This window comes from Dromiciops gliroides, chromosome 5, assembly GCF_019393635.1.
Source record: "Dromiciops gliroides isolate mDroGli1 chromosome 5, mDroGli1.pri, whole genome shotgun sequence".
NCBI lineage: Eukaryota > Metazoa > Chordata > Mammalia > Microbiotheria > Microbiotheriidae > Dromiciops > Dromiciops gliroides.
In genome coordinates this window covers 87,041,669-87,067,031 of record NC_057865.1, presented here as the reverse complement: position 1 = coordinate 87,067,031, position 25,363 = coordinate 87,041,669, and the positions used below count along the sequence as shown (strand labels likewise).

At 36.7% G+C, this 25,363-nt stretch overlaps 1 protein-coding gene across 6 annotated transcripts in view; it reads left to right on the top strand.

The window, feature by feature from the left end:
• Nucleotides 1–25,363, top strand: part of RBM33 (RNA binding motif protein 33) — a 185,599-nt gene that overhangs the window by 113,180 nt on the left and 47,056 nt on the right. For all 6 annotated transcript variants that reach the window (XM_043965518.1, XM_043965515.1, XM_043965516.1 and 3 more), the window contains one exon: nucleotides 1,214–1,855. In XM_043965518.1, coding sequence (XP_043821453.1) covers nucleotides 1,214–1,855 — 642 coding nt within the window. The remainder of the gene's footprint in view (nucleotides 1–1,213; nucleotides 1,856–25,363) is intronic.

The window sequence follows — 25,363 nt, the reverse complement described above, 5'->3', positions numbered from 1 at the left end:
CTTATTATACTCTATTGTAGTACAGTGACAAAATAGCTCCTTTAGGAGCCATTGAGGTGTGTAGAGATGGTCAACATATACCCAGACAGCCCTAGGCCACTTTCTTTTCAACTTTTAATAGTTTTTCCTGTTGCCCTCCTGTCACCTCTCATTTTTATAGGTTTACCTTACTCTCTCCTTTTAATTTGCTGTTTTTCATCTGTTCTGAACTTGGAAAATGGTTAACTAGTCTTGTCAGAATTGTGTTTTAAGAAAGAGTAAATAGACATTTACTGAATGAAAGGCATGAGCTTTCTTGTCTAAATATTAATTTTACTTGCACAAAGGCTTTTTTATCTTACTTCCTGGTTCTTGACTGTTTCAGGCCGTGTGGTTGCCAAATAGGTAATGGATGGATGAGGTGGTGTTTTTTAATGTATATACTAGATGGGAAATATATATATATATATATATATATATATATATATAATCAGAATATCTTTAAATATTTCTAATTTTGTTCCATTTTCTCATTAGTACTTTTTTTGAGAGTTGCAAAAGGCTCTTTGATACACAGTATAGTGATTTCAGAAAGGCCTTGGACTAGAATATTAAGGGATTCCATATATACCATTAATATTCCAACACTGCATTTGGCAACATTTTGATTCTGAAGAGAGTGCATGAGTTCAAGGTCAGAGAGATTGACTTGTGCTGTTCATTATAACCAATTATTGTGTGACAAATGAGTTTGAGATCAGCCTGAAAATTCTGTAAGAAAAATCAATAGTTCTAATCAGGGCCTTTCAGGTCATTTACTACCCTACCTTTTGTTAGTTTGTCAGAAAAGAGCAAGATAAAACCTGTGTGTGACAGCCGGTTGCCTTGGTATTGTTGCCATTTCCATTTGAAACATATTTTGATAACTTAAATGAATACTTTAATTGGTTTCAGAAACTTCTAAATGGGTAGAAATTTACATGATTTCATTTTTAATATTCTGATAAGATTCCCAAATTAGCTTTAGCTGGGGTTCCTCCCCTTTCCAGAGGCAAGGAAGTTATATTTAAATGGGAAATAAATCCTAGAAAAAAATCAGATTTTAAATGGTTTTATACAAATAATGAATGAAGGATTTGGGAAAGGCATGTTTTCTTAGTAGTTCTGATTGGTTGTTTGGATTGGCCTACATTCATTTTATTAGATTAACAAAAAGTGTGTGTTCTCTATTTAGTTTCCTGATGAAGATGAAGAAACCAGGTTATATCGTTTAAAGATAGAAGAACAGAAACGTTTAAGAGAAGAAATCTTGAAACAAAAGGAACTACGACGGCAGCAGCAGGCTGGTGCTAGAAAGAGGGAATTACTTGAAAGACTTGCACAACAGCAACAGCAGCCTTATACCCCACAGCCCCCAGTACAGCAGGAGGAACAAACGTCACTTTCGCCCACTAATGGGAGTCCACTGCTACCTTATCCTGGTGCACAAGTTAGACAAAATGTAAAAAATAGACTTCTTGTAAAAAAGCAAGACATCACTATTTCAAATGTTCAGCCCAAAACTTCAAATTTTGTACAAGCTGGTGCTAATTTGCAATACCAAGGACAACCAATGAAACCAATGAAACAGTTGAGACAGAATAGAACAGTACCTCAAACTCAGCCCCAGCCATCTCACAAAGGACTTCAAACAAAGCCTCCTGACATGGATGAATTGCCAACTCCAACACAGACTACTAGAGTGGCATCAGTACAAGGCCAGCCCCAGGAAATGAAACCTGGAGTGAAAAGGACTGTCATGCAGCGGGCGAACAGTGGTAGTGGAGATGGGCCACATGTCAGCTCCAAAGTCAGGGTGATTAAGTTGTCAGGAGGGGTAAGTTTACAAATTTTGTGAGTGTTTCTCTTTGATTTGGGGTTTCTTTTAGCACATTTCTAAAATACACAGAAAACTTTATTGAAGAAAATAAAAAAAAATTAAGTGAAAAATTTGCCTCTGTTATAATCATGTGAATCAGCTAACCTACTTTTAGTTGGTTTAAAAAAAATTGCTATTAATCCTAATTCGCATTGGGTTGCTTTTGTTTTGCTTTTGTGTTTTAATGAATATCAATATGCCTAGTATATACCAAAAAGAAAAATTAATTTGTCATATCCTCAGATCAGTGAGCCCCCAAATCCGTGAAGCATTCTTCCAAATTGCAAAGGGGCTAGTATACTTATGGTCATCTTGTCTTGAACTTCCTTCTCCCCTTCACTCCTAAAAACAAACAGACATAAGTGAAATCAGAAAGAATGTAATATTTGTGGATTAAATGGATTTTAATTTATAAGTGATTTCATCATGGCCTAGGTGGGAAAAGTTATACTCTTTTTCACAATTATGATGTATTTGTCATTATAACTTTTGAACAGTATTTAGTGATTAGTTTCACTATTTTCCTGTTAAGTAGTTTAGAGAAGCTTTATTTATATGACCACAAAATAAGAATCCTTTAGATATGAAAAATCACATTATAACAAGTACCTACCTATGTGTTTTAAAGTTGTCCTTTTAGAAGATCAAAAGTAATAGCATTTATTAATCTAGTTTAAGTAAATTTTCTAAAACAAATTTTTTCTCTGGCACTTTTCTCCCTAAGTCATGTTCTATAATAAAAATACTTGATTATGTTTTTAGTATAAAAAATAGGAGAGAGCAAATTAGATTACTCAAAGTTTTTTTAAATAAGCTATTAAATAATAACTTTTGGTTTTTCTTACCTTTTCTGAATTGTAAAAATTTGAACTATGCAGATAGAAAATTAAATGCACACAAAACAAACATTACACTTAATAAAATAATTCAGAAGTTAGATTGACATTTCCTTCCTCTTTCCCCTTACTGGATTCAAAGTAATTATTATTATTATTATTACAAGTACTCTAGATATTAGCTCTATTTCATTTCTAGGCCCCACAGATGGAAAATGTGATTTTTTTCCCAAAAAAGTAATGTATGTATTGTAACAAAAAAAGATAAAATGTTATAATGGAATGTTAGCAAAATTTTTGCAGCCAAATTCAGCATTCTGTTCACAGTTTTATTGATTGTGGTTCAAAACACTGATAGTTTAATTAATATTTCAAAAAATATTATTTATTTTAAACACTTTGTAAAATTTGAGTTCCAAATTCTCTTCCTCTCACCCCTATATCAGCCACTGAGAAGGCAAGCAATATAGTATTAATTATATGAAATTATTCAAAACATTTCTGTATTAGCCTTATACCTACCACATCCCTCCCCCAAATAAAAAAAGAAAATTATACTTAAGTTTTCATACAGAATTGATCAGTTCTCTCTCTCTTGAGGTGGATAGCATTTTTTCATCAGGAGTCCTTTGGAATTATTTTGTATCATTGTATTGATTAGAGTAGCCAGGTCTTTCACAGTTGATCATATTACAACATTACCATTATTGTCCACAATGATCTGGTTCTTCTCACTTCACTTTGCATCAGTTCATATAGGTCTTGCCATGTCTGAAACCACCCCTGGTCTTTTCTTATAGTACACTAGTACTCCATCACAGTCATATGCTACAACTTCTTCAGCCATTCCCCAGTTGTTGAGCATCCCCTCAGTTTCTAATTCTTTGTCACCTCAACAAAAGCTGCTATAAGTATTTTTGTACATATAGGTCCTTTTCCTTTTTCTTTGATCTCTTTGGAGTACAGATCTAGTAGAAGCATGATAGTTTAATTTAACAAATACTGAGTACCTGCTTTGTGCAAAGCATTGTATAAGATAACATATCAAAAAGATAAATAGTCCCTGATTTCAAAGAACTTAACAGTTTAATAGGGAAACAGCTATTCCACTAATAATTATAAGACAAGGCAGATACAAGCAAAGTAGAGAAAAGCAAATGCTTGGACAGTGTTGTGTTTCAGAGGGAGAAAGAGATTAAATTTGAGAGTGATGGATTCAGGTGATTTTTCCTGAAGGAGGCATTATTTCAGTTGTCTTGGAAAGATGAGTGAAATTTCTTAAGTGAAATGAAAAGAGTATATCTGAGCAGAGGAAAAACAAGTTCACAGGAGCAATTAATTAATAAATATTTATTAAGCACCTATTGTATACCAGGCACTGTTCTAGGCACTGCATATAGAAAAAGAGGAGTAGGCAACCACTATCCTCAAAGAGGTTGCAATCTAATGAGGGAGACAGTGTGCAAACACATATATAAAAAGCAAGCTATATACAGGAAATAATTCACGGAGGAGCAGAGTTAGGAATGTGTATTATTTATTCGTGGAAGAACTAGTAGTTCACTTGGAGTTTAGCTTAGAATATCTGTTAGACAAGTAGTGGAGGCAAGACTAGAAATGTAATTCAGAATCATATTATGAAGAATTTTGAATGTTAGTTATACTGGGGAACTTAGACAACATTAAGTAGCAAGGAAACATTGAAATATTTTTAATCGAGATCAATTGTGTGGTCAGATGTGTGCTTTAAATAACTAATTTGGCCACAGAAATATGGAGGATTCTTTAAAGGGGAGAGAAGGCTCCAGGAAAAGAGTCTTCAGAAGACCATAAATCAGTCTAGTAGAAAATGGGAAGGAAAGGGGAATGTGGGAAACATTGCTGAGGTTTTAATTTCTAGAACATGGTAGCCTGGTGCAAATGTGGGAGGGAGTGTTTGTTAAAGATGACTGAAATATTGATGCGTGACCGATGTTTTTTTACAGAATTAAGGAAGTTAGGGGGAAGACCTAGTTTGGGGAAAGGACAGATGATAAGTTACTTTGAATTGATTGGTTGAATTTGAAGTACTAGGAGGATATCTAGATGGACATGTTCCTCAAACAACTGTCAGTATGGAACTGGCTGAGCAGAGAAGTCAACTAGAAATAGAGATTTGGTCGCTATCTTTATAGAAGGTCTGGGCATCACTCAGATCATCAAGGAAATGTAGAAATAGAGGAGAGGATGAAAAACAGAATTTTAGGTAATGACAACATTTAGTGTGCAGAAGGAAGAAAATTAACTACTGAAGGAAAATGAGAAAGAACAGGTAGGAAGAGAACAAGTCTGATGCAATATCATAGTAGTCAAGAGAAAATGAGATTTTCAGGAAGGATGGGATCAGTCATCAGATACTAGTTCTCTGAATAGGAGAGGAAGACTTTGTTGTACTTTGGCAGGTGAACGCTAGATGAAATCAAATTACAATTTCTACATTTGGGTTGACCAATTTATAAGAAGAAATCCAAAAAAAATTAGTGTTTTTGGTTTTCCAGGGAAGAGTTGTCTGTTCTTGTCACAATTTTTTGCTCATGTAATTGTACATAATTGTTACTACTGGGTTATTTTATTTGGGTCATAATTTTAAAAAGTAGAGCAAAGCTGTGTTTTGTCTACATCTTTTGCCACAAAAGTTTTTGGGAAACATAATGCTTGCTATTTAAACAGGGCACTATCCCAGACACCTTGGAGGAATTAAGTAGTAGTCATCACTTTTCCTTTATTAAAAACTATGAGTGTCTCTTTGAATTTTGCTGTCATTTACTGTAGAATTGGAGATCATTTTCACAATGGATTCTAAAAGTAACTTGTACAATTCTGTTTATAAAATAAAACCAAAAAGAACAATCTTTATGGAGGTAGATTTTTAGTGTAGTGTTATGAACAACCAGTTACCCATATCATTTGATTTTATCTAATTTGTCCTTGACAATACATTAATTTTTATATTCCTTCAAAAATAATTTTTAATAAAGAATGATTTTATGTCCCTCTGAGCTGCCACAAGTGGCATTGCTTTCATGACCTTAGTTTTTAGTTTATCTTATGGTTTGAGGTTTATTTTAAGGAATCGCACTATATAATTGTGATTAATGAAAATGTGCTCATTTCTGAGTCTTTTCTCCGGACCATGGACTGCAAACCTGTATGCAAGGATCATCTTTTATGTTATAAGGTTGATGGTCCACTTATATGTGAAAATTCTGTAGCATTCAAATCACAGAGACTAGGATTGGATTTAGTATTCTAGTACACTAATATTGGTATTCTAGTACACCTGTGATTGGTACTAAGCTGTTGGAAGGATTACATCATGGTTCTGATCCAAAATAGTTGGGCATTTCAAATATCTGGCTTACTTGTTTAATAATAGCATTCCTTTATTTTTTCATATTCATCTTGCAGCTCACTGTGACCTTTAGGTCCCTTAGAACAGTTAGTCATTTCTTATCTTGTATTTATGAGCCTTACCTATGAAGAAAAGAAGCAATTTTATTTTCCCCACTCTATACAAAGCCTGAACTTGCCCCTTACTAACTGTAATTGAATTGTTTTTCGGATGTAAGAATCTGCTTATTCCAATATTTAATGTCTAGGAAAAACTTGGAACTTTCTTAGTATACAGTAGCTGCCAAGAAATTATACTCTGGTGAATGATCACTATTTTTAAAAAATTCAAGTGTACTCTTCACTTATTTAGTGAGCCAGAATTTTCTTTGAATTCTTGCTCTGGCATCCACATGGGGAAAATTTTACAACTTAATTAGATTGCTGTGGATGTAGCTATATTTAATGAGTCAATTATGAATCATAACAATTCTTATTTTCTGTCCTTTCTTAACCTCTCATAGTCAACATTTATAACTTTGAATTTTATTGAGCTTTTCAGGGGGTGGTACAGATAATGATTATTGAGGCATATTATTTTTGAGTCTTTTGTTATATTATCTGTAATGATGTTAATTCATCTTAGTTTAATCACTGTGAAGGACCTGTGATTCCATTCATGTAGGAAGAGCTTAGTGAAGAAACTCCTTTATCTTTGTCTTGTTCTGTCTTTCTCTCATCTCACCCTTTTCTCCCTCTCATTTTGTCTCTTCCCCTCCCTACCACCTCAGTACTTCTCTCAAAAAGGGAACAGTTTCATCATCCTTGATTCTTCCTTTTAATTATGCCTACTCTGTTATTAACATACAAATTATTCTTTAACACAATCTTTAATATGAAGATACTGTGATGATATTTCATAGAAGGTACTCAAGTTAGTTAATTTGGTATTAGGAGATGAGTTTAGGAGGTTAAAAAGTAGGTACTTTTTAAACAAAGTATCCTTATTGGTATTATACTTTTGGTGATTATTCAGAAATGAATTTAAAACTATCACATAGAATTCATATATTATCCTTTGAAAAGATAGGCTACCATCTTTTGGGGACAATTAAGTGGACATAACCTCCTTAGATATCCTAGATACCTTTATAAGTCTGTGTCTATGTTCATGAACTCGTGATTGTAATCTTTGGTTACTCCACTTCCCCCTCTGCTTTATGACCAATCCCTAACCGTGTTCTTCATACTTACTATGATCTACAGTGCCCCTACCCTTCAGTTTTTTGCCAGGCCTGCACTGACTACACTCTGATCCTTCCTCATCTTCACCATTTTTGTGAATAAGTTCTATTCTACATTGTCCTTTTTTTCTTGATTTCCTCCTCCTTTTATCCCATCACTAGTCTTGCCCTCCCAAACCTCTAAATTCTAGTCTTGGGTTACTCCTATCATCCACAGTGTCTGTTCCTTTTCATGTGCAACTGAACAAAACCAGAGAAAATCATGAAACTGCTGGCTTGGTCATTTTTCTCCTCTCTAACCAGTTCACTATCCCACTCACCAGTCTTTTCCAAATCTTTTTATTTTTTCCTCATTTCCCATGATTCCCTTCCCTCACCTTCTCCCCTGAACATTTATTGAGGGGTCACTTTCCTGTTTTGCTCATCTCTTAGAAGATGCCTTCTTACACCACCTCCTTTACTCCTTTCTCACATGAAGAGTTAGGCCTTCTCCTTGCCACATGCACAAGTGATCCCAATTCCATCTTATCTTCTTTAGCAAATTTCCTCTTTTATCATTCCCACTCTCTCAGTAATCTTTATTCTCTTCCGGTCTGCTGGCTTCCCTGCTGTCTGCAAACATGCCCATGTGTTACCCCATCCTCAGTTAATCAATCCCTATATCCCTGCTAGCTCTTGCCCTATATCCTCCCTTTTGTGGCTAAAAGCTGTCCACAGTCAGCCTCCACTTTCCTCTCAATTCTCTTTAGTCTGGCTTCTAACCTCATCATTCAGCTGAAATAGCCGTTTTAAAGTTAATCATCATCATAAATTATGTCAAGTCTAATGGCCTTATTTTCAGTCCTCATCCTCCTTGACCTCTCTGCAAATTTTGATACTTTTAGTCACTCTCTTCTTAATACTCTCTTCTCTCTAGATTTTTGTGGCATTGCTCTCTCTTGGTTCCCCATCCTACCTCAATCTCTTTTGCTGGATCTTCATTCAACTTACATCTGCTAACCTTGGCTATCCTCCAAGGCTCTGTCCTGGGCTTGGGCTCTCTTTTCTCTCTCTACTATTTCTCTTGATGACCTCATCAGCTTCTGTGGATCCAGTTATCTTCTCTATGCAGATCTACTTATCCATCCCTGACCTTTAAGCCTTATATCTCTAACTGCCTATTGGACATCTTAACCTCAATATGTACAAAACTGAGCTCATTATCTTTTCCCCAAAACCCTGCCCACTCTTTCTCTTGCTTTTGTGGATACCCCTATTTCCATAATCATCTAGGCTTGAAATCTGGGTACCATCCTTTACTCCTTACTCTCTGCTCCGAGGTCGCGCCGCGCCCCCCCCCCCCCCATCAAATCATTTGCCAAGTCTTGTTGATTATACAGCCTCTGTCATATACACCCCCTCCTCTCCTCTGACCCTAAGACCACTCTGGTAGAGGTTCTCATTGCCTCACCCCTTGCATCACTACTGCAGTAACCTCTGGGTTGTTCTCCTTGCCCCAAATTTGTCCCCACTCCAGTTCCTCCTTCACTCAATGATCAGCATGCTCTTCCTAAAGCCCAGGCCGCCATCCTTTCCTTCCACCCCCCCATTCAGTCAACTCCATTGACTCCTGCTTACCTCCAAAATCAAAAAGAAAATTGTCTGTCTTTTAAAGCCCTTCAACCCCTTCCCACCCGACCCCAACTCACACTTTTTTAGTTTTCTTTCACCTTATTCCTCCTCCGACCCACCCTGTCTCCTTATTGTTTGTTCCTTGCAAAAGACACTCAGTTTTACTCATGCCTATAATGTTCTTCCTCCTTAACTCTGCATCCTGTCTTCTTTAAGTCTTAGCTACAATCCCTACTATGGGAAGTCTTTCCTGTTCTTCCATAATTAATGTCTTACCTTTGAGATGTTTTGCAATTTATCTTGTCTGTATTTTTTTGTACGTAGTATGTGCATGTTATCTTCTTCATTAGATTGTAAGCTTCAGGTCAGGGACCTTTTTTTTTTTTTTTTTGCTTTTGTTTATGCCTAATACTTAGCACAGTGTTTAATGTTTATATGTTTAATAAATACATGTTGGATTGACTTTGTGTTACTACTGTAAGTAGAAAATGAATGGAGGAAAAAATTCCTCTTACTATAACTTTCTTCTATAATACTTAGAAATCAATAGAAATATTGATTTACATTTTTTATACTAGTTTCCTCAAAAGGATAGCTAGCCAAGTGAAGAAAGAACAGTCCCTGTTGATGACGGTACTTCTACGTGACAATTATTGTTGGTTGTCTATCATGGTTATAGTAACTACTTGTCTATGAAAATAAGGATGTTGTACCTCTTAGTTCTCTTTAAGCTTTAAATATATGATATTTAAGATCTTAACACAAAATCGGGTTACCTGGCTTTTAGTACAGAGGTTCTCAACCTTTTTCAGTCCCCACATACCCTGGACTTTTAGTAAACCTTTTCTTACCACCTATTTATTATGAAAGGAAATAAATTTTAGAGTTTACCATGCATATGCATGTAAATAGAATTGATTAATTTTTATAAAGAAAATGTTAATACATAATATCATTTAGTATCAAAGTTGTTAAATGTATAATAGAACATAGTCATATTAGTGAGATTCAGTTATTTGTTGTCTACTAACAGTTTTTTTGTGTTTCTTTTTGTATAGTTTTTGAAAGGAATAGCATATTCTGCTTAGCTTCCAGGTTGTTTCTTGTTTTGGATTTGATTGAGAACAGGTCTAAGAATCCTCATTCAGAGAGATAAATTGTCTAAATTTAGACCTTGTGTGAACATGTTTAATAAGAATAAGATATGTTTTCGCTAAGGGTACATCAAAGATTTTGTCCCTTTTGTAGACTGGAAATGAATTTGGAGTTTCTGGTTATTTGCGAAGATTATTTAGCTCATCTTCACTGGGTTATTGTCATTGACTTTTTTCTAGCTTTGTATGAAAAGAATTTCATGTTCTGATCTCTTTTTACTTGATTTTGGGGCATTAATAATTATTTCATAAACCAACTAAAAGAATTTTTTTCCAGATGCTCTCTATATAACTCTCTTTCATTTTGTCACTAATACTACTACTAGTTGTTTACCACATAGTTCTCATACTTCCTTGGCAAGCTTCTCCTACCTTGCTGGGGTAATACATACCCCAGGTTGGAAACCCCTGATATGGTGGCTAGAGCTGGACTTGGAGTTAGAAAGGCTTGACTCTTGCCTTAGATGCTTACTAGATATGTGACCCTGAGCAAGTGACTTAACTCATTTTAGCTTCCTCATCTATAAAATGGTGATGATCATAGTACCTATTTCACAGTACTATTGACAGTTATATGAGGGGGGAGGGCAAAAAAAAAGAGAAAGAGAACAACTAGTAGGACAGTGAGGGCTTAGTTTAGTAATTTTAAATATAAGAATTTAATGAAGCCCATTATTTGAAAAATTAATAAATCTCAAGCAAGTAATGATTCTTATATAGGACAGTTACAGAAGGGAAGCTTGATTTTTGTTGTTATATTTTTAAAATAGGAGGAATTTATAATTTTAAAAACTCTATTGTAAAATACTTTTGTCAACCCTTGATCTATCTCTATTGTGTAAATTAGTTTTTCTTAAAGCTGAATAAACTTATATGAGAATTAGTATATGGCCCCTTTTAAAATAACTAAATGAATAGAAATGCTCCCCATCAAATTTAGTACATTAAAATTGAAGTCTTATAGCATAGTACTGGATTTGGATATCAGATCTGGGTTCAAAAATGACTTCTGCTATAAATTTAACACAGTAGAGACTGCAGAGTGTAGTGGACCATAGCGCTGAAGCTGGATTTACAGACCTGGATTCAGATCCAGCTGCTGTTAGCCAAGTGCCAATTCAGCTCTGAAAGTTATCGCACCATAAATCGTCATTGAATTCATATGTATGTTATTATTGTAAGAAGTTGTCACCTCAGGATGAAATCATGATTGTGGGCAAGTCACTTGACCTGTTTCGGTGGGCTCATTTGCTGTAACAGGATGTTGGACTGGGCGCTCTTTGAATCTCTGTTCTGTCCTCAATATCTGAGGGTCCTCTCTTTTGTGTTCCTATATAAATTACAATGGGTATCATTTGAAAATAAAATTGGATGGTTTTATAACTGTGACTTCATGTCAGTGGTTTCTTTTAAATACCTACACAACATGGGTAAAGAATATTAAATATTTAGTATCAATTTAGTATATTTTAGCTTGATTTACCTTAATTTTCTTTTGTGGTGTTAAAACAGGTATACCTTGAACACTTAAAGCATAGCTTCTATCTTTTTAAGTGAAGATAGAATAAATTGTTCACCTACAGTAAATTTTTTCCTTTCTGAAATGCTTCTCTGTACTTTTTCTGAAAAATTAAAGCAATTATTGAATTTTGCTATTTTCCTCTGATCAAGGTAATGAATTTTTTAATGATTTGGCAGGAAACTAAGTAAAATGTTACTTTATTCCATTAGTTTCACAGCGAAAAAAGAAGTACAGAATGCCCCAGCAGGAGAGCAAGCTGTCCTATTTTGATGCTGTGTTTTATGTTGAAAGCTGTCAAAACTCAGCAAGCCCAAGGTCCCAATTCATTTATGTGACTGTAGTGTTGAGAATTAGTTCATTTGTAGATGGTTAAATGAAAGTTATCAAGTAACAACCTCTACTGACATCTCTTCTTCATTTCCCCTTCCTTTTCTACTTAAAAGTGAGCCCCAGATTTACTTAATACACATTCAGTTCTGTTTCATTCAACTCCAGTGGGATTGTTCATATTCTTTGTTGTACTGCAGATTTGCTAGATCAAAAATTGCCTAAAATAAATGGGCCATTGACCTTTTTTTCTGTTGTATCAAGGTTTTCTGAGTTTGATTGTTTTTAGTAGATTTTTAATGATTTAGTTTTCTTTTCATTCCTTATTCTGTCTAGGAAGTAGGACTTTTGAAGAGTTGGATTTATTATTTTTTATTTCTAAGATTTGTTAGTACCAACACACAAAGAAGATGCTAATCCTATTAGTTTTTTAGAGCTTGAAGGAGCTTTAAAGACTGTCTGGGCCCAATCTCTTATTATATTGTTGATGAATCTTAGCTTAGTTCTCAAGAAACCAGACTTTTCCTAAGTTTGCAGTTTCTTTCTAATTTCCGTTTTTAAATGTTTAAGTTCCTTGAGGTCAGGGACTATTTTTGTTTTTGTCTTTATGTCCCCAACACTTCCAAATGTGGATTTGAATTTAATATGAATATTAAGAGGTAATATTTAGACCTTTTCAAATGGCTTGGTAGGTGCCATAGACTTTTCTATAGCTGTGTCATATCCGTGTTAATTTGATAATTCTGGTAAATTCTTTCTCCACATAAATAAAGACATCTCTTTATATTGTAGTAATAAAAATAAGAACTAACTTGGCTGAGACTGGTATTTGTGGCCTTAGGAGTCAAATTGTCTCTTAACAGCCTTATTAAGATTCATTAGTTTTGGCAGCTACTGAGCATTCATTGTACATTGTAATACATAATTTGGCCATTCAGGATTACTTTTGTTTTACCTCCAAATTGAAGTCTATATGCTAGTATTCCTACCAGCCCCTGAGTCTTTTCAATTGTACTTTGTTCTCATGCTTAAGCAACTACTGCTGGTCAGAGATCTTTTTAGCCTCCATGCTTGTTGGCTGCCACTATTCAAAAGAAAGCTGACTAGTAGGGGGCATAGCTCCTGTTCCTGGTGGCAGTGAGCCCAGAGAGAACTTTGGTTTGAAAAGCAATATTATTACAAATGGGGATGGAATGGGGTGGGGTGGGGAGAGAGCGATAATTGCTGCACCATCACTTTAACTGGAGGAAAGCTAATTATTACATATGGACAAATCATAAAGAAGAATATCTTTTTTGGTGAACTATGTTATAACAACAATTAATGACGTGGTTTATCTCTTAGTTGGCAAGATGGTTACTTACTCATCTCTGTGTAGCAGTATCCAATTTAAAAGAGAACAACAGATAACTGCCTGTAGAATCTTGTAGCCAAGTTTCACACCCATGTCTTTGGAAGACTCACTTTGTAGCCAGGAATTCCAATTTGTGGATTGAAGTACCTTTGTTAATTAGTCTTCTGCTAGCAGATGCCAGGGGCTTTTGGTGACCATTTCCTGCTAATATGAAACTTCTCTCAAACACTTTGGTTGTCCTCACTGTGAATCACAGAAGTCCTGCTTATATTTGTCAAAGCTAACCCTGATGCAAGTGTAGGACAAATGACCAAGTTTTTAAAGGCCTGCTCACATTTCTATCCCCAAAATACTATACTTCTTAGGTCGCTAAACCCTTTTGCCCATCTATTTTGGGTTCCTCTCAGATGTACTCTCAAATGAGTTCTTTGAGAGGCTTAGTGGTGATGGCACATTTCTTCACAAGTTTTCAATAGCAATTACCAAATTATTGAAAAACCCTTGAAAATTCTTTGGATGTGACCAGTTGAGGAGTGCTTCTAACTTCTTTGGGTCAGTATTCACTTCAGAAGTAAATCAATAGAAAGAATACTATGTCAAAAGCTATTTCAGTAACTGGTGGTGTGACTATTCATCATGTTACTTAATGTCTGAACCTCAGTTTTCTCATCTTTAAAAATCTCTAAAATCTCATCATTCTATGATTTTTAACAAAGTATTAGCTCAGTGGGCTATTGTCTGTAATGAAAATCTATAATGATATTTGTTGTGATAGTATGTGACAAGGTAGAATGAACAATTTTATCTCTTCAGAACTCAGCATCAGCCAACCTTTTCTATTTCCCTCAGGTCACAACAGAAGTAGTATTCCTATTTATCATTAAGGCTCATTCCCCATACCTATTATTTGATCCCATTCTTTCTCATTTCTTCCAGGAGCTTGTCCTAACAGCCATTCTCACTTATCATTTCTTTTTCCCCTCTCATTCATTTTGACTCTCTTCTTTGTCATTGTCTCCTTCCCAGCAACCTACAAACATGAATAGGTATTCACAATCCAAAAGTTTTCTTTAATCCTTCTTCCTGTCTAGCAACCTTTTCCCCTTCACTATCAGACTTTAATTTTTTTTTCCTCTTCTGTGTTTAATACACTCCTTTCTCAGCATTTACTCCTTAACCATTTGCAGTCTGGCTAAACTGAAATGATGTTGAGTCTCAGTTCGCTAGTGACCTAATGACAAAATTGAATGGCCTCCCCCTGCCACACACACACACACACACACACACACACATACACACACACACACACACACACACACACACACACACACACCTGGGGTTAAGTGACTTGCCCAGGGACACACAGCTTGTGTCAAGTGTCTGAGACTGGATTTGAACTCGGGTCCTCCTGAATCCAGGGCTGGTGCTCTATCCACTGTGCCACCTAGCTGCTGCCCTTGAATGGCCTTTTTTCAGCCCTGATGACCCTTGATCTCAAAGAACTGAGGAAGAAAGAACCCTCGGGCCATTTAGTCCAACCTGCAAAATCCCTTTTATAATTAACCCAAGAAAATAAGAATTGTTATGATTCATAATTGACTCATTAAATTTATAATTAACCCAAGAAATGTTCATCTAGACTTTGAATGAAGATTATGGAGAACCCACTACCTTTTGGGCCAGTCCATTCCATTTCTGAACTTAAAAAGAAAGTTTTCCCTTACATTTACCCAAAATCTGTTTCTCTGTAGCTTCTACTCCTGCTCCAAGTTCTACCTTCTGGGACTAAGAACACATATAAACCCTCTCCCCTTCAAAAACTTGAAGATAGCTGTCAGTGTTCCCTCCCATACGCTGTCCTGCTAGAATGTTGTGTTCGGAATGGAACACAGTAGTTGGACCAGGGCAGAATAGAGTAGGACTATCATTTCCCATGTTCTGGATACGATACCCTTGAAGGCAATGTAAGATCATGCTATTTTTTAAAATTTCCATTTCACACTGTTGACTCATGTTAACCTTTCAATCCACAAAAAAATCCAAGATATTTTTTATATAACTACACCTTCTCAGTCTTGAATTTGTAAAGTAGAATTTTTGATTCATTGCAGGACTTTACATTTATGCTTATTAAATTTCATCGTAATAGATCCTGTTTCTTTTTCTTACCTATCAAGGTCTTTGTTTTGTCATCCACCATCTTAAGTATCCTTTCAACATTTTTTTTTTCTAATATGACAAGCACACTATCTCTTTTGTTCAAGTCATTATTAAAACCATTGACCAACACAGGAGCATGGACAGGTTCCTGTAGTGTTCCACTACATAGGAATGGATCATTCAACTAGGTTCAAATCCAGCTAACTTAATTTTTTTCTAGTTCATCTCCCATTTATACACAAGGATAGTGTAAAGAATTTTCAGATAATTTGCTGAGATCTTAGAAGACTGTCTGCAGCATTCCCTTGATCTATCATCGTAGTAATCCTGCCAAAAATAAATGAGTCTTGTCTGGCATGGCTTATTCTTGATTAAGCCATGCTGGCTTTTAGCAGTCACCACTGCCCTTTCTAAATTTGTACATCTCTTTAATGATCTAGAATTTTTCCTGGAATTAAAGACAAATGCAGTGGCCTATAGCTTGCAAATCAGGATATTTTAACCATACCTCTATATGCTTCCCCTGTTCTCTACAATCTTTGAATCCTGGCTTTGACAGTGACTCCGCAATTAAATTGACAAGTTCTTTCAGGAAAGAACTCTCTACAACCTTTATTCATGTCTTTCCTTCCCCTTTCATCTTTCTTGGAAGTTTCCTGGTTGTCCAACCTCTCTTAAAGCTCCTTAGGTTCCTCATAATCCTTTCCAAGTCCTTTCCCCTTAAAGTGGGGTGCCTCAATACAGTTTTTCTTTGTCCATTTTCTCTTTTCCTTGGAAGCCTACTTTATTCCTAAGTTTTCAGTTGTCACATTTAATAGATGATACCCAACTATTTATTTCCATCCCTCACTTCTCTTCAGAGCCTCTTTTTCCTCCCCTGCTTCTATCCTCCCTTCTACTTCCCTAAAGGCTAAGCTAAATTTCTTTATCCAAATGAATGTATATGTTATTTCTTCTTTGAGCCAAATACTCTATACTCCTTCTATCTGCCCAAATAGAGATACAGTTCTCAAGAGTTACAAGTACTATCTTCCCGTGTAGGGATGTAAACAGTTTAACCTTATTGAATAACTTTTTTTTTTCTTGTTTACCTTTTTATACTTCTCTTGAGTCTTATATTTTAAGATCAGATTTTCTGTTCAGTTCTGGTCTTTTCATCAGGAAGGCCTGAAAGTCCCTTATTTCATTGAATGTCCATCTTTCCCCCTGAAAAATAATGCTCAGTCTTGCTGGATAGTTGATACTTGGTTGCCATCCAAGTGCCTTTGCCTTCTGGAATATCACATTCCAAGCCCTCTGATCCTTTAATGTTGAAGCTTCCAGATCCAGTATAATCCTCACTGTGGCACCATGATATTTAAATTGTTTCTTTCTGGCTACTTGCAGTATTTTCTGCTTGCCCTGATAATTCTGAATTTTGGCTACAATATTCCTTGGAGTTTTCCTTTTGGGGTCTCTTAAAGGAGGTGATCATTGGATTCTTTCAATGACTTTTATTCTCTTATTCTATGATATCAGGGCAGTTCTCCTTGATAATTTACTGGAATATGGTATCTAGACTCTTTTTTTGATCATGGCTTTCAGGTAGTCCAACAATTCTTAATTTATCTCTCCTGGATTTATTTTCCAGGTCAGTTGTCTTTCTGATGTGGTATTTCACATTTGCTTCTATTTTTTTCATTCTTTTGATTCTGTTTGATTACTGTTATCTCATGGAGTCATTAACTTCCATCTGCCCAATTCTCATTTTTAAGGCATTATTTTCTTCAGTAAGCTTTTGCACCACCTTTTCCATTTGGCCAGGTATTTTTGTTTGTTTTTAAATCCCATTTGGCCAATTGTATTTTTTAAGGAATTGTTCAGTCAGTTTTTGTGCTTCCTTTTCCAAACTGTTGACTCTTTTTTTGTAATTTCTTGCATGACTCTCATTTCTCTCATTTCCTTTCCTGTTTTTTCTTCTACGTCTCTTATTTGATTTTTAAAAATCCTTTTTGAGCTCTTCCAAGAAAGTTTTTGGTCTTGAGACCAAATTATCTTCCCCCTTGAGGCTTCACATATAGGTGTTTTGACAGTATTGTCCTCATCTGAGTTTGTGTTTTGGTCTTCACTGTTTCCATAGAAGCTCTCAATGGTAAGGGTCCTTTTCTGTTTCTTACTCATATTGTAGCCCTCCCCTCCCTTTTTTTTTTTGACTTTTAAAGTTGAGGTCTGTGCCTGAGGCCCAGGGGCCACTGTTGCAAGCTTCTTGTGCTGGGGAGATAGGGGCCTGGTCACTGACTTTCTGTTCTGAGGCCTTTGGGACTTGCAGATTCCTCACCACTCTGGGCTTGCTCCCTGTGCTGGGATGGCTTGGCCTAGTAGTGCCTGTCCTATGGGTGGTTCTCAAGCTGACAGGTTGCCCTTTTGCCTGGGGCTTGGGAGGAGGGGGGCCTCACAACTGACCTGCTGTGCCACCAATCTGCTGATCCAGGACCAAGGGGCCTCAGCTGCTGATCTGTTCTGTGGTCTGGAGCCTCCTGCTGACTTACCCAGATACTCTCCATGCTGTGCTGTGCTCCCCTTTTGCCCAACTGAGACAGACCTTTCCTGAAGTCTTCTAAATTAATCTCAAGTTGGAAGATTGTATCTCTGTCTTTTTTGTAGATTCCGTAGCTCCAGAATCTGTTTTGAGCCTTGATTTAATGTTTCTGAGGGAAACTCAAGAGAGCTCAGCCAACTTCCAGGTTTCTCTCTGCCATCTTGGCTCCCCATCTCTTCAACTACCTATAGGATATTTCTGTCTGTATGTTCCACTAGCACTTAAACAACATGTCCTAAGTTACGATTATTAAACATCTCCACCTAAACCTCCCATTCTTCCAATTTCCCTTGTTCATTCTTTCGTATCTCCCACCTAACATGGCCAATCAATTGTCAGTCTTGTTTATTTAACCATCATAATATTTCTAACATCTGCCCCATTCTCTGTTTTAGCTACTACCAGACTAGTACAGGATCTCATCACCAACCTTGCAAACCCTTGTAGCAGTCTCCTAATTCTCTTGTGTCCTTCAGAGCAGACTAATTCTTCTTCACAGATAGATCTGTTCATGTCATTCACCTCCTTAAAAATCCCCATTGATTTCTTGTTGCCTATTAATCAAAGTTCAGACACCTTTGTTTGACTTTCACAGTTTCTTTCATAATCTGCTGCCCCTCTGCCTTCCTAGCATTGTCTCATAGTACTCCCCAGAATAGGCTTTTGTTGTGGCCAGTCTTGGTCCTGGAATAGGCCTAGAAATAGGCTTCCTCCATCTTTAGTTGATAACAAACATTTGTTAAGCACCTCCTAGATGCTAAGCACTGTTTTAGGTGCTGGAGGTACAGAGACAAAGTGAATAGACCCTTCAGGGACCTTACATCCTAGCAGAAATTATATATACACACGTATGTAGTTATAGAGGATCCAGAGTGAACGGATAACGAAAGGCTTCACGTAGATGATAATGCTTGAGTTGAGTCCTGAAGGAAACTGGGATTTCTAAAAAGTGGAACTGAAGGAGGAAGCATATTCTAGGCATGGGAATAGCCAGGGCAAAGGCATGGAGATGGGAATGGGGTGCCATGCATGAAGACGACCAGGAGGTGGAAAGTCCTAGTGTCTAGAGGACATGGAGGAGATCAATGTATAATAAGACTGGAAAGGTTAGTTGGGCCCAAGTTGTGAAGAGTTTTAAATGACAAGGAGAGACTTTTGATCCCGGAGGAATAGAAAACCATTGAAATTTATTGAGTATGCAGTGACACAGTCAGGATTGTGCTTTAGGACAAACACTTTGGCAGCTTTGTCCAGGATGGGTTGGAGTGGAGAGAGACTTAAGGCAGGGAGGCCAGTCAGGTGACTTTTGCAGTAATCCAGGTGAAAGGTCACGAGACCCCGAAATAGGGTTGGGGCTATGTGAGTGGGAAGAAAGGAATAGATTAAAAACATTTTGGGGAGGTAGAAGCTATAATATTTGGTAACTGACAGATGTGGGGAGTAAGAGGAGTTGGAGATGACACCGAAGTTGGAAACTTGAATGATAGAAACAGTGGTGGTTCCCTCACAATAATAAGACTGAGTAAGAAGCATGGATTTTGGGGCCAACATTCTCTTTTGGATATGCTGCGTTTGAAATGCCTTTGGGACTTTCATTTGGAAAAATTAAATAGGCAGTTCATGATGCAAAATTGGCACCCAGGAGAGAAAGCAGAGCTGGATATTATAGATTGGGGGTTACCTGTGTAGGGATACTTACACCATTGGGAACACTGATCAAATCACCAGGTGAGAGAAGGTACAGACAGGAAAGACCTAGGACACAGCTCTGTGGTATTTTTGCATTGTCTGTACTGTTCCCTGAGTCTGGAATGTCCTTCCTTCACTCCTGACACCTATAGATATGACTTGATGTTGTGTGTTGAGGTTTTTTTTTTTTTTTAAGTGAGGCAGTTGGGGTTAAGTGACTTGCCCAGGGTCACACAGCTAGTAAGTGTTAAGTGTCTGAGGCTGGATTTGAACTCAGGCACTCCTGAATCCAGGGCCAGTGCTTCATCCACTGTGCCACCTAGCTGCTCCTGTGTTTTGTTTTAAACCAGATTTGTCAGTGTAGGGAACCAGTGAGCAACTTCTTCCTAATGCCAGTGCTAGAATTTAGTCTTGGAGCCCTGAGAAGGGAATTGACTTGCCCAGGGTCACACAGCCAGTTACTGCCAGAGGCAGTGCCAAACTTCACGGCCTCAGCAGCAAGCAGCCCCCAAAACTTCCCAGCGTTGTCCAAACCAGATTAAAATGTAAATGAGAAATATTTAAAAGCTAAATAAAAATACAACATCGTTATCTTTGTTGTCTCACCCTGCAGAAAGTAAACCTCATGGAAGCATGGTGTATTTCCCAAATTTTGTTTCTCTTCGAGCACAGGGTTTTGCACACAAATGTTTAATAAATATTTCTCTTATTGAATTTGCACTGTTTTATCTCTTCTTCATAAAATTTGTTTATAATCTACTGCCGGCCATGAATAATTCAGAAATGAAGTTGAAGGCTTTGTTTATGAAAAGACTCTCCAAGTAGTTGCCGTAGATCAGATGAGAGTGACAGAATAAGAAGTCTCCGCTACTGAATTTTGTAGTACTGTGGCTTAATGACTCTCAAGAAAGAAGGCTGTGTGTTTATCCAGAAAAAGCTATTTGGTTGACCACTAACTAGAGGGTGTCTCTGTCCCTTTTTTCCACTGTTCCAAGGGTAGCTTTGGAGATCCAGGTCCAAATGAGTAAGGTCCATGAAAAGGGCTGAGTCTGAATGGGAAACTTTTCATCAATCAAAGATAAACCTAGGAGTTAAAGTATATTTAGAGGTAAAACCAGGATTTGTATTTCCTCCAAGTTGAAACTTATGATTGATTAGCTTTCCTGGGCCCATCTAAGAGTAACCTTGATATGAACCGATATCTGGGACCCTACCTAAATCTGGACTTGCCTAAATTAAGATTCTTGGACAAACTTTATAAAGACCAGATAAAATAGTGCAAATTCAAATAAGAGAAATGTTTATTAAATATTTACGTGTAAAATTCTGTGCTGGAAGAGACACAAAATTTGGGAAATGCACCATGCCTCCTTCTATAGGGTGAGACAACAAAGAAACTCTAATTAGAGTAATATTTAATAAGTGCATTAGAAAGGTGTCAGACCAGGTGAGGTGCCTTTGCAGAGATAGTTAAATTGGGAAATCTAGTTCACAGAGGAAAGTTTATGGAAAACATAGAGGAGCAAGAATCTCTTAGGGAAGTGTATGACTTCAAGGTTCTAACAAAGAGGTGATAAGTGGGAAAGTTGTTAAAGGACACCTAGTTTGGCATGGCAGAGAAATGGCATAATAATGAAAAGTGCAGGAAAGAGGAGAAATGAGGTAGAAGAGCAGGGGTTTTTGTTTGTTTTATTAAAAAATAAATGAATTTCATTTTAACTGATATTTCAGCTTCCTACCCTGCCAAACTTTCCCAGAGCTGAAAGTCACAAATTGACTAATTGGAATATGGCCACTTTTCTTTTTCCCCTTACCTGTTAGAGGTGGTGGTGTTGATATTCAGTTGTTTTTTTCAGTCTTGTCCCTCTCCTTATTTGGGGTTTTCTTGGCAGAGATACTGGAGTGTTTTGGCATTTCCTTCTTCAGCTCATTTTCAGCTGAGGAAACTAAGACAAACAGGGTTAAGTGACTTGCCTAGGGTCACGTAGTATCTTGAGGTCAGCTTTGAACTCAAGATGAATCTTTCCAACTCTAGGCTCAGCTCTCTATCCACTGTACTATCCTGCTGCACCTAAGGTGCTAATTAGTGCTAAAATGGCCCAAAGGCAGGCAGCAGGAGGGAGATGGGAAGAAGGGATATTGATAATACTAGATGGGCCCTAAGTAATGGAATTTTGGATTAGATACAGATGTAGCATCTTACTTGTTGAGAAGGAAGTATTTTCATATTTAAATGTTGTTAAAATTTTTGATTAATGAGCACTTAAAGAGCCCAGATTTTTAAATTAGGCATATGGCCTCCCTATTTAGGGAGTTAAGGTAGGTTATAAAAGAATGAGAATATTCATACCTGCTCTTCAGTAATAATCTGCCAAGAATAGAAGCTGTGAAGCCTAGCGTTCCCTCTGATGCATCACTTGTTTTGTGATATGAAGTGGGCATCATTTAGCAAAATAATATTGGATCCACATTTGCACTCCATCCCTTCCTGATTGTCTTAACTGCTTTAAAAATCTTATCTAAGGACAACTTCCCTGGATTATAGACTTCTCACTTTATAAGCAAGGTCTAGCTGAGAGTTACTTTTTCCTGCATTTTCAATGTACCAGAGATGTCCCATAGTGTAGCTCCAGTGCCTAGGTTGTGTCTAGGTGTCTCCCAAATCAGAGAACCATAGGATTCTTCCTTTTAGTCAGTCTCCTTCCTGTATTGGCAAGCTGTATTATATAGAAGAGAAAATTGTATGGTTTTGATTTCATGGAAGTGAAACTCAGTGATTTGTACTTTATAAAGATCATCTCGGTTTTGTTGTATTTCAGACCTAGTTAGAACTTTGGAAAATGCTTTCTTGTGCATGTATAATTAGTGTAAGCTCATCACTGTGACAAACAGAATTCATTCTATTTTCCCCTATTACCCCTCCCTATTTCATCTCATTTTTACTCACCTCCTGTGTCTAATTTCTTGACTATATCCCCTTCTCGTCCCTTACCCAGCCACAACCTTTGTTCAAGGCCTCATTATATTTCGCCTCGACTATTGCATGGTTTCCCTGCTTCAGTCTGTCTCCCTCCATTCTGAACACCACAGAACTGCCAAAGTAATCTTGCTAAAGCATGGATCTGACCAAATCACTGTCCAATTCAAACTCCTTTGTACCTTAAGGAATAGTATAAACTACCAAACACTTGACTAATCTCTGGAGATACAAAGAAAGTTAAAAAACGGTATTTAAGGCTCTTACAACCTTGCTTTATCCTACTTTTTTCCAGCTTTATTGCACATTTCTTCCATCCATACCTCTCTGCTTTCTAGCCAGATTGGCCTTCTTGTTGTTCCTCACACAAAGCTCTCCGTGTTTCAACTTTCCACTTTTGTACTGACTGCCCCCATGCCTTTAATTCACTCCTTTATCACCTTCATCTGTGAAGGGGAATCCCTGGAGTTCAAGACCGGCTCAAATATCACCTTTTACAAGATGGCTTTGTTATTCACACTCCTTTCCCCCAAGGTTGCCGTGTCTCTGTTTCATGCGTTCTCTATGAAACTGTACATGTGCGTGTTGTCTTCTCTTTTAGACTGTAGGCTTCTTGAGAGTAGGGCCTGTTTCTCTTCTTGTTAATTCCCAGTGCCTAGAACAATGCCTGCAGCGTGTAACAGGAGCCTAATAAATGTCTTTCAGTTGATTGTTGACCACAAAATAAGTCAAAAATCACATGGCCTAGAGATCAACAGTTGATATTTTTCCTTAAAAGACAACCCGTTAACCTTACTATGAGAGCAGAAGAAAAGAGTGCCTCTATATTCAGCCATTCACATAAAATTTTGAAGTGTTGTCTATTAACTCTTATATATCTTGTCTAAATTCATTTTGAGTAGAGCCTTCACAGTTTTTGGAAAGTATTATAGACATTTTATTCAGTATTTGATATTTCCAAAATTACGTGTTCCAGAGCATATTCCAAGCTTTGAGTTATAATTTTTAGCCCTTTGATGGTCTTACCTTATCCTCTGTTAAAAGAGCACATTTAAGGGATTAATCAGCCCAAGTGATAGACAGGAAAAGGCTTTGTTTCTTTTGTTTTCCCCCTGCTTAAAATAGTACTTTAAAAAGAGAAAATAGTATAAATTTGTTTTTATAATTTAAGTGCTTCATATAGCACACATCTAATTTATTTCTGTCAGAATTTTGAATTAGCTTTATAAAGATTACACAGATAGACCAGCATTGTCATAGTTAATAGAAACCTGTTCAGTGAGGTCTGTGGGCTTCAAGATCAGTAACAGTGCCAATGACAGTGAAATATGGCCTTATCGAAAGGAGAATTCATAAGAGGCTGCCCTGGGACACTACACCACTGTCCTTCTGTGTATCCTGACAATGTTATCTGTCCTCTCAGTACGGAGTATCAAATGTCTGTCATGAGTACAGAAATTAATTTAATGTCACCTGAAGACATGCAATTAATCTTTTAGAGGTTTTCATAATACCTTTACAGAAAGAGTTGCCAGTTTGGCGGATTTGGATTTTGGGGTTTAGCAGAAGATAAGGAAAATTAATTTTTCATCAGGGTTAATACAAGCTAGCAGGGCCACAAAGGCTGAGAAAAATGGTTGGGGAATTTGTCAAGTGTTGTCACTCTAGAATAATGCTGCTTAACGTCTGATAGGTGTAATCAAGAGTTGAGATTTCTATAGAGAAGGATTAATCAATTTGCTCACTACTGAATGCAAGTCAGTGATATCACTCCTTCATGGGGTTTAAGAATGAAAATAAGATTTGATCTGTCAAATTGTAAGAAGTGCTGACACTATCAATAGGCATTTTTATCTGTACATTTAAAGCATTTGTTATAAATAAATTTGTCCTGCTAATGTTGATGGCAAACAAACCATCTTTTTGTAAGATTTGTTCATGATATAACTGATAGAAGAATACTATCAGCTTGCTGAAGTCAGTCAGTTCCTCTTTTAAAAACAATAGCACCTCTTCTTCCCTGCCGTAAGATATACTGTTATTTTCACAGCTCATTAAAGGGTCATCATTTCTGAAAGAAAAATCTGGTTTAGTAGAGGGAAAGATAAACTTCTCTCTTCCTCTTCCTAGGGAAAGAGGAATACTACCACTCTCATTTATGTACAGACATATAGCATTTTGTGAAATGAAGTTTTCTTGTATAACCTCTTGCGAGGACTGTGAACTTGGAACATTTTCCACATTACAGAGACTTACTGTTGTCCTATATTAAGAATTCAAAACAAACCTGTTAATTTATTTTGAATATAGATTCTAAATCACAAAGGATTAATATCTTAAGGTCTCTTTTAATGTTCATTGGGTATTCTGTATTGACTGATAAAGAAGACTTACAAACATTTGAGCCATGTGTATTAAAGTATACTTCATCATTCACATTTTCAAGTTTTGAACAATTCAACTAGAAAAATATACTCTTAATATACACTGAAAATGTCCTGGTAGTAAGTGAAACGCAAAGTCTGAGTCCCAAAATCAAGTATTTAATTTGAAAGTTGGAAGGTCTACTGTTAGACAACTTAATGTATGCAAAACACAATTGACATTTTGCTAATCTTCAGAAATAACTTGATAGCCATTCATAA